The sequence below is a fragment of the Tachysurus vachellii genome, chromosome 5 (genome assembly GCF_030014155.1).
Source record: "Tachysurus vachellii isolate PV-2020 chromosome 5, HZAU_Pvac_v1, whole genome shotgun sequence".
NCBI classification, from domain to species: Eukaryota; Metazoa; Chordata; class Actinopteri; order Siluriformes; family Bagridae; genus Tachysurus; species Tachysurus vachellii.
In genome coordinates this window covers 1508498-1518433 of record NC_083464.1, presented here as the reverse complement: position 1 = coordinate 1518433, position 9936 = coordinate 1508498, and the positions used below count along the sequence as shown (strand labels likewise).

The 9936-nt window shown below is 43.6% G+C and overlaps 1 protein-coding gene across 3 annotated transcripts in view; it reads right to left on the bottom strand.

Annotated features, from left to right (window-relative positions):
- Positions 1-627: 627 nt before the first annotated feature.
- LOC132845486 (C-reactive protein-like) overlaps positions 628-9936 on the bottom strand; it is a 48362-nt gene continuing 39053 nt past the window's right edge. The window contains exons 1-3 of one of the 3 annotated variants that reach the window (XM_060869477.1): positions 9601-9662; positions 2473-2534; positions 628-1398 (exon numbers count right to left, since the gene is read on the bottom strand). In XM_060869477.1, coding sequence (XP_060725460.1) covers positions 785-1398; positions 2473-2530 — 672 coding nt within the window. In that variant the 5' untranslated portion in view covers positions 2531-2534; positions 9601-9662 and the 3' untranslated portion in view covers positions 628-784. Of the gene's footprint in view, positions 1405-2472; positions 2535-2839; positions 2877-9600; positions 9663-9936 lie in introns of those variants that run through there. The other 2 variants (XM_060869476.1, XM_060869478.1) reach the window with 2 other exon arrangements.

Sequence of the window (9936 nt, the reverse complement as noted above, 5' to 3'; positions counted from 1 at the left end):
TAAATAGACAAGCGACAGATTTATTCCTGCAGTTTATCACACACACACACACACACACACACACACACACACACACACACACACACACACACACTGGTCTGATGGAGCAGCACAGCAATCAGGTTTTTTTCTGACTTCATTCTGATTGATCACAGAATCACAATCATTCGTATAAAACTCAGTCACTCTTCACATTTCATTCAGTCATTTCCACTGATACACAAGAGGGTTTTTATGATGATGATGTCAGCTTCACAGCTCAACACCAAACTAACGAAGAAAACCTCTCCCACTGAACACTGCTCACCTCTTCAGGTGTTTTCAGGAGAAGAGATGTTGCATTGTTACATTTTCTCTAAAATATCTCTGTAATATAATTAGTTTTGAAAAAGACAGAGAGAGAGAGAGAGAGAGAGAGAGAGAGAGAGAGAGAGAGAGAGAGAGAGAGAGAGAGAGAGAGAGAGATGACTAATATCACGGGTGACACAGACAGCTATTTGTGATTCCGCAGCGCCACACTGTGGATATAAGTGTTACTGCGCCATTTATAACTCGGAGTATAACTTGCACACTTTTATTATTTATCTGTTAATACTTTTACAATACACAGTATAATTCACAATGGGCAAGTGTGTGAGGGGGTTAACACTTGTCTTGATTATTCCTTAATTGGCATTATGAGCTGAGAGGCACAAACATGTTTGTGTGTGTGTGTGTGTGTGTGTGTGTGTGTGTGTGTGTGCATGCATGTGTGTGTGCGTGTGTGTGTGTGTGTGTGTGTGTGTCAGTCATCCTGGATCACCACCACGTTGCCGTGGATCTCATACTCCACTGTGTTCCAGTCGAAGACGTTTCCACGTGGCACTCTGTGTTTCAGGTTAGTGTACAGAGAGTTGATCTGCATGCGTGACAGCACGTAGTCCCACATGTTCACGTCCGTCATCTCGCCCACGAAGCTCTGCGTGACCTCGAAGTCCCCCAGGTGTGTGTCAGGGTCCTGACCCAGCAGCGCAGTGCCATGTGGATGGATCTTGTGTCCCGGTCTGTAGATCTGTCGTGTGCTGCGGCGTCCGTCCACGTGAAACGCGGCGAGTCCGGTGCTGGAGTCCCACGTCAGACACACGTGAGTGCGGAAGCTGGAGAGGGGCGTGAGGCGGAATAGAGCACCGTCACCACCGAGGTAGAACGAGATCCGTCCATCCTTCTCACGCCACACGTTCAGCTCGTCCGTGCTGTTGGTGCGATACGCAAAGAGGATGATCTGTCGCTCATCCTGAAGCTCAGTAGCGATGCGCAGGCAAAGAGTGAACGCTGACAGAGAGAGAGGCTTCTGAGGAGAGAGCCTGACAAAACTGAAGTCTGTCTCATACGGAAACAGGAGAACCTTCCCACTCAGACCTGCGGGGGGTGGGGGGGTGGGATTAGAGAGAGAGGGAAGGGGGGAACGGGGAGACAGAGAGAGAGAGATAGACAGAGAGACAAACAGAAAGTGTGAGAGAGAGACAGAGAGACAAACAGGAAGTGTGTGTGTGTGTGTGTGTGTGAGAGAGAGAGAGAGAGAGAGAGAGTGTGTGTGTGGAAGAGTAAGTCACACCCATTGTCTATATAATGAACAATTGTGTAGAGTGATGAACAGTTTCTGCTCTTCTTCTATCCCCAAGTGTTTTATAACTTTATACTTCACAATTTGACCAGAAAATTATTTTAATTTATTAAACATTTAATTTAATATTTAATATTTTATTGTTATGTTACATTAATGTTGTGGAATGTTGGTAAAAGAAGTTCCTAATATCACCAACATTATAGCAGCTTATAAACGTTCGTCCCCTCAGCAGTCTCTCTTTACTCTCTCTCTTTACTTTCTCTCTTTATTCTCTCTGTTTAGTCTCTCTCTTTATTCTCTCTCTTTATTCTTTCTTTTTATTCTTTCTCTTTATTCCCATTATATAACATAACAATCAAGTTAATAAGAGAAAATAATCTCAGCTTGTCTTGTTACTATAGAAACCACAAAGAAGTGTTAACTCTGTCCTGAAAATGTGGAGAATTCAAGTTCTACACTGGAGACTTCACTATATCTCACACACACACACACACGCACACACACACACACATACACACACACATGCACACGCACACACACACGCACACACACACACATACACACACACACGCACACACACACACACACACACTTCTCACAGAAAACTTTACATCTGTTCTACACATTTGTTCTCCCTGTTGCTATAGAAACGATGAGGTATAGAAAGGTACACAGTACATATAAACATATATATAGCTTATATATAGTATAAACCTGTGCTAGAGTCAGAGCTGTTAAAGAGAATTAATCACCACCTTCTGACCAATCAGAGTCCAGAACTCAGCACTGTGGGATAAACAGCCTTTAATTTAGCAGAATTTATTAAAATACACCATCATGGATTCATCTGAATATTTTATACATACCTTTAGTGGCTGAAGTGAAGGACAGCAAAGAGAACAACACAACAACCAGAGTGATCATCTTACTGCAAACACACACACACACACACACACACACACACACACACACACAATATAATGAGTACATTTAATTCACAGATGAATTTTCACTCTGTCAGCATTTAAACATCTGAAATATATAATATATAATAACACTTACATCAAAAGAAAAATGTAGAAACTACACAAAATTGCCTTCAACTTTGTATTATACTGAAAGTTAATTTATTGTTCAGAAATATCTGTAAATCTGTGCAAGTTTAGAAGATTGTGCTAATAAATCGATAAATCAATCAATAAATAAATAAATCCACTGAGCAGAGATACTGACCGTGTGCGCTGTTTACCAACACATCCAGAAAACTCAAAGTGTATACACACACACACACACACACACACACACAAACATGTCCTTTATCCTCCTTGCACGGTAGTGACATCATCATCCAGACAAAAGATTGAGTGTGAAGGTCAGCAGTCATTATCATAGACTTTTACACACACATACACACATACACAAACAGACACACAGACACACACAACACACAGACACACACACAAACACAGATACACACAGACACACACACAAACACAAAGACACACACACACAGACACACAAACAGACACACACATACACAGAAACACAAATAGACACATACACTCTTTCTTTCTCTTTTTGATACTGTGTGGTGTTTTCAAAAACTTAATAAAATAGATACAGTACTATCAGATAGATAGATAGATAGATAGATAGAGAGAGAGAGAGAGAGAGAGAGAGAGAGATAGATAAATAGATAGATAGATAGATAGATAGATAGATAGATAGATAGATAGATAGATAGATAGATAGGTCAGAGATCAGTGTAACATAGATTTTAAATATTGAATGTAAAATATGAAAATAGATATTAATGTTATATTAATATGGTGATTATATAATATAGAGTGTATTATTAATATAGAGGTTAAATATCTGCTGAATCATTAACACGTGACGGATGCAGTTCCGTCTTCGCCACTAGAGGGACAATCACATCACTTTACACAATCACATACGATTAAAAACGTCACTGTGTATCATGTGTATTGTGAGATCTATTAAAACGTTTTTTATCCCGATAACATTTTATAGCAACTGATTTAATGTCTTTTTTTATAGTTTTTAGTTTTGCTTTCATTTCTACAGAAATAAAAAAAGATTAATAAACTCAGTTTTTTAAGCACATTAATGTTTTATTATGCAATAGTTTGTTAGGAAACCTACACATCATGATACATAACATTCACCATAGAAATAACTTCTACAATCCTGAAGCTATGTTTTATAGTTTTATAATGAACGATGACGATCAAATCAAAGCAGACTGCACACAGATCATATTTTAGAACTTCATTAATATTCATAACTCAGGAGACATGAACCGAGTGTCGTTTATTTTGAAATCAGCCACATACTGCAATGTGGCCTACAAATATGGTAGCACTGGATCACAGCTCCCAGTGGTCATGCTCCAGCTCCCCTGTCTGATAGAACACACATGATTCCTCTAAATCTAAACTGTGACACATCGTTGTCACCTTTCTGCTGAAGTGCAGAGCCTTTTGTTCCCTTTTGGAACTCGAGCTGTGTCGAAACGCTATGGGAACACCCCTGCGTGACCACGCTCTGCACCACGTGAGCATCGGCGGGTGACGTCGCGTAAACAGGAAGCTACAAATGGCTGCGAGATGGACAAGACGCTAGCTTCTGCTCATTCAGGTAAACGCTGTGTTTTTCTGATACTGTGTTTTTCTGATCGAGTGATGGCTAGCAGACAAAAATTCCATAAGTGTGTTTATCCATGTCCCCATTATATTACCGGGAAGGATTTGCACGATCGGTGCATTGTTTGCTTGGGAGTGGAGCATGCACAATCGGCTCTCGAGGGAGTCGATTGCTCGCATTGCAGCTGTATGGCTATGCGCACGCTTCGCTCCCAGAGAACGCTCTTCAAGAAGAGCTCAAAAAAACCGCTCTCCAGTCCCGCTCTTGCCGAGGCGAAGCGGCGCCGGCGCTCGTGGGGCTCGCAGGTCGATTTAGCAGCGGGATTGGAGTCGGATGAGTCACTCCATTTCTCCTCGTCACTCCTCGCTCTACTGTGAATGTGGTTGGGGCTAAGGCGTGTGGCTACGGGGCGATGCCGCGTGTGGAAGAGACGCTGGCTAGCTATCTCTCCCCTAACTTCCGTCCGGGTCATGGAGGCCGGTCTGGTAGCCCTGCCACAAGGTGTGTCTCAGGGCGCAGCTCCTGGAGCTGCCAGGAGTCTCCCGGTGGGTCCTGCGGACCGTAGAAGATGGCTACATGGTTCAGTTTGCGTCCTCTCCTCCCGGTTTCAACGGGATGTGTCCCACCCTGGTGGGACCCAAGCAGGCTCTGGTCTTGGAACGAGAAGTGCGCACACTCCTGAGGAAGCCATCGAGGTGGTCCCCCCCTCAGTTCGAGAGTCAGGCTTTTACAGCCCGTACTTCATCGTTCTGAAGGATGGCGGATTGCGTCCCATTCTACATCTAAGCTCCTTAAACCGGTCTCTCAGGTTTAGGATGCTCACCCTCAGGGAGGTCGTGACTCAGATCAGGTCCGGGGACTGGTTCATCACAGTAGATCTGGAGTACTTTCATGTTTCCGTCCTTCCTGCACACAGGAGGTTCCTGAGGTTTGCTTTCGGGAAGCTTACCAATATCGGGTCCTCCCGTTCGGCCTAGCACTCTCGCCCCGCACCTTCACGAAATGCGTCGACGCAGCACTGACCCCGCTGCGGCTCCAGGGCATCCGCATTTTAAATTACCTCGACGACTGGCTGATTCTGGCTCAGTCGGAGTGCCAGGCATTTCATCATCGAGATGTCGTCCAGGATGCAGGCACAGTTGTCGCCTGCTCGGGTCGAAGTCATCCTCACCTTGGTCAGGAGAGTGCGGGAAGGCCAGCCACTCACTGTGAAGCAGTTCCAGAGGCTGCTGGGTCTCATGGCAGTGACGTCCAGCGTAATCCCGCTCGGCCTCCTGCACATTAGGCCCCTCCAGTGGTGGCTCCGGGGCAGGGGGTTTACTCTTTACAGGGGAAACCCATATCATTCCATCAAGGTTTCACAGCATGCCCTTCGAGCCTTGGATGTTTAGAAAGACCGAACATTTCTGTCCCAAGGCCCCGTGTTGGGGGCTACATGTCGTCACGTGACGCTAACGACGGATGCCTCCCTCACGGGCTGGGGTGCGGTCATGAGTGGCCACTCCACCCAGGGTCTGTGGAGCGGCCCACATCTCTCATGGCACATAAATTGCCTGGAGATGATGGCGGTGTTTTTGGGGTTAAAACACTTCCTCCTGGACCTGTGAGATCGCCATGTATTGGTCCGTACGGACAATACTGCGGTGGTCTCTGATCTCGCCCTTTGTACAAGCTAGCACGAGCAGTCCTCTTGTGGTCTCGGGACAGACTCCTCTCTTTGAGGGCCATTTATATCTCGGGACGGTTGAATGTCAGAGCAGATGCCCTGAGGTGGTGGAGTTCATATGGCGGAGGTTCTATAGAGCCCAGGTGGATCTCCGGGAGACCTCGCACTGTCCCCTCTGGTTCTCTCTTTCTCACCCAGCCCCGTTAGGTCTGGATGCCATGGCGGAACCCTAGTGCACCCCCGCCCAGAGCTGTGGAGGCTGTGGCTGTGGCCCCTGAGGGGGCACAGTTTATAGCGGCTGGTCTCTCTACCGAGGTAGTAGAGACTCTTCCTCTACGAGGAGGTCGTACTGCGTACAATGGCGAATGTTTATGTCGTGGTGCGAGCACCACGGCCTGGAACCAGTTAACTGCCAGATCGGCTCAGTTCTGGAGTTCTTACAGGAACAGTTTGCCGCTGGGTTAACCCCCTCGACCCTGAAGGTTTACGTGTCCGCAATCACGGCATATAGCACCCTGCCGGTGGGGCAGTCGCTGGGTAGGCACCCATTGGTGACACTTTTCCTCCGTGGCGCCCAGAGTCTGAGGCCCGGGATGTGACCCAGAGTGCCTGTCTGGGATCTGGCAGTTGTGCTGGCCTCCCCGCACCGCTCGGGGTCTGAGCTCACTCCACCCGGGGTGTGGCGGCCTCTACAGCCTGGTTCACTGGAGTGGCACTCCAAGACATCTGCGGGTTGGTCCACCCCGTTGACAGATACACTTTATGTGTCTAGGAATAACTTACTTCAGTCCTTATCTCTGTGGTGTTCTATGTAGCTCCCTGGTCCTGTCTCATATTACTGTGTATTGTGTCAGATATATATGGATGAAATGACAATAAAAGCTTCTTGACTTGACTTGACTACTTAATAAATGCTGTTACCAATAAAACCATTCAACATATTTGGTTCAAATGAGTAAGATTTTAGTTTTATTAAAAATAAATTATTTGTTTAAAATGATCCACAGCTACACAAGGTGGTACATCTGCCAAATTACAATTTCTACTTGAAGCAAGAGACTTGAAAGGTTGGTGTATTTCATGGGAATCCATCCATCACTGCAGTGTGGCTTAACAATGCAGCCAAACATAAGGCCATGTGTAATGATAACTCAAGTTTGTCAAAGAATTCAGCAGGTATTCTTACAATCACTGCTCAGACCTGAGTATTGTAGATAATGTCAAAGGTCCAAAGAATAGTCACTGTGATCCAAGGTGAATGGCTAACTTCCTGCTTGAATATTATCAACATCATGAAATTTTTAATATAGCAAAAACAATTCTAAATAACAATTAATCAGACTTTTTACATGTGGTTGTTTGCTTTAGTTTATACATTCTGCCAAAAGTCGTGAAGGAATCTGTTCATATTCTGTCTGCTCTGAGACCAGGTTGGTGTAATTTGGTGAGCGCTTCAAATTCCTTCACCCAGGGGAATGTCCCCTACTCCATGCTCCATGCTTCATGCTAATCTTACCAATTCAAAAACAGCATCAGTTACAATCTGGAGATTGTTCTTTAATATGAATGCTAACTAATGCCATATCCCTTTAACTGGCCCCACCCCAATATTAACCAATCAGGATCTTACACACCATTTGGCTTTAGAAGGCAGTGGTGAGAATGTGACTTAGCAACACATTAGATACCATGTATGCCTTCAACCTTCTTCTCAAATTCTTTTTGTATTCTGTCTATCTCTTCTTCTTTCTCATTTATTTCTTCTCTCAGTTTATTTATTGTTTCATCTTTCTCCTCAATTTCTTCTCTCAGTCTTCAAGCTTTTGGTCCCTGTTATCCAGTTTCTGTCTCTTTCTATCAATCTTGTTATCTTTCTCTTCTAGTTCCTCCTTCAGTTCCTCTATCTCTTCATCCTTCTCTTCTGGTTCTTGTTTCATTCTCTTAATCTTTCTGTCTTTCTTTTCCAGCTTTAGTCTCTGACTCTCGATCTTCTTTTCGTGTTGGTCGAGTTCTTCTCTGACTTTTTCTAAAATGTTTTCCTCATGTAGTTTTTCTCTCAAGATGTCCAGGGTGAATGCACACTGAGCGAATGTCCTCCTGCACTGTTCAGAAGAAGCAGTCAGCAACAGAAATATAGAGTTTACAAGAATGAATGATTTTTTTGTTGTATGTAAGCACTCACCTGATTAAACACCACACAGTTTTTCAGTTAATTTTAATTTTACTGGCTGTGCAAACAGAATGTGTGTGTGGAAGGTCTTATTTTGTTCTTATGAATTCGTCGGCACAGTGTAGGTTAAAATCCTATGCAAATTAAAAATGCAAAGCAGGTTACATTTTTAAATCTCTCTCATGCTTCTGGTGAAACTATTGACATCTGCATCGTCAAGACTCTAAAAGACTCAGAACTACACAGATTTCCACCTCATCTCAGTACATAAATCTGCTCCTGGAAGAACTGGATTTTATTAGAGAACATTCCTAAACAAACATCATGAATTTTTTTAAAGGTAAAAGTTCTTTAAAAAAAAAGCAAAACAGGTTCTTTAAAAGTAAAAGTTAGTGTTCAGGTAAAACGGGGTTGGGGGCATGGTGGCTTAGTGGTTAGCATGTTCGCCTCACACCTCCAGGGTTGGGGATTCGATTCCCGCCTCCGCCTTGTGTGTGTGGAGTTTGTATGTTCTCCCCGTGCCTCGGGGGTTTCCTCCGGGTACTCCGGTTTCCTCCCCCAGTCCAAAGACATGCATGGTAGGTTGATTGGCATCTCTGGAAAATTGTCCGTAGTGTGTGATCGCGTAAGTGAATGAGAGTGTGTGTGCCCTGTGATGGGTTGGCACTCCGTCCAGGGTGTATCCTGCCTTGATGTCCGATGACGCCTGAGCACAGGCTCCCCATGACCCGAGGTAGTTCGGATAAGCGGTAGAAGGTGAGTGAGTGAGTGAGTTGAGTGAGAGTAAAATGGGGTTGAGAGAATCAGCTGAGAAGCCATTTTAAATTAATGTTTAAATGTTGTGTAGGACGGGTTGATCTGTATAGATTCACCAGAGTGTACAGTGAAACCAGAGAATAATGTGGAAGTAAAAATGTTTATGCAAATCACAGGAGCTGAAGAATTTAAATATTCAACAGGTGCAAGTCCAACCCTGTTTCTGAGAATCTGTCTTTACACAAAATTCAGTAACAATTTAAACAATAATCTGACTAATTGAGTGGAACTTTGATCTGCAGAACACACTTATTTATTACATCCATGTTTTAGCTCAGTTTCACAGGTATTAATGTCTTTTATTAAGCATTACGACTTTGGGTGACTAAGTCTTTTCTTCTTGATACCTAAAAGAAAATCAGATGTCTGTGATGTTTGTGTCTGTGATGAAGGTTCAATATGATGCATGCTGACCACATGATGGTGAGGTCAAGTAGCAAGGGTGAGATTCTCCAACAGGTTTTAGGTTTTAAATCCATTTATCAATTTAGTTAACAAGAAACTAATGCTCTAGGACTGAGAAACTAAACTGTCTGGTTTCTAGTGGTAGGATTATCTTGTTACAGCAGATCTCTGCACATACTCAGTGTAGCTTTATAAAAGAATGTGACAACTTTATAACACAATTCAACAGAGAAACTAACAGAATAATTATTGAAGAAAAAAATCACTCACCAGGATTAAACACCTTTAACTGATTAATTTGTTGTCTTCATTCAGTGATGTGTTTGAGTGTGTGTGAGTGTGTGATTGTGTGTGCAGAGAGAAAAGGGCAAAACAGAGGTAGGTAATCGTTAACACGTTATTCTTGCATGGTTGGTTGAACCAGTGAATATTTGGACTCGTCATTTTTACTCGTCATTCTGTCACTCTTGTTTTTTAGAGATATGTGAAAATGACAGTCAGACTTGTTTAACTGGAAAGGTTTGTTTTTCTTCATATGTTGTCCACTTTTAATAAAATATTACACTGTGTGTGTGTGATTGTGTGAGTGTGTGTGGTTGTGTGTGA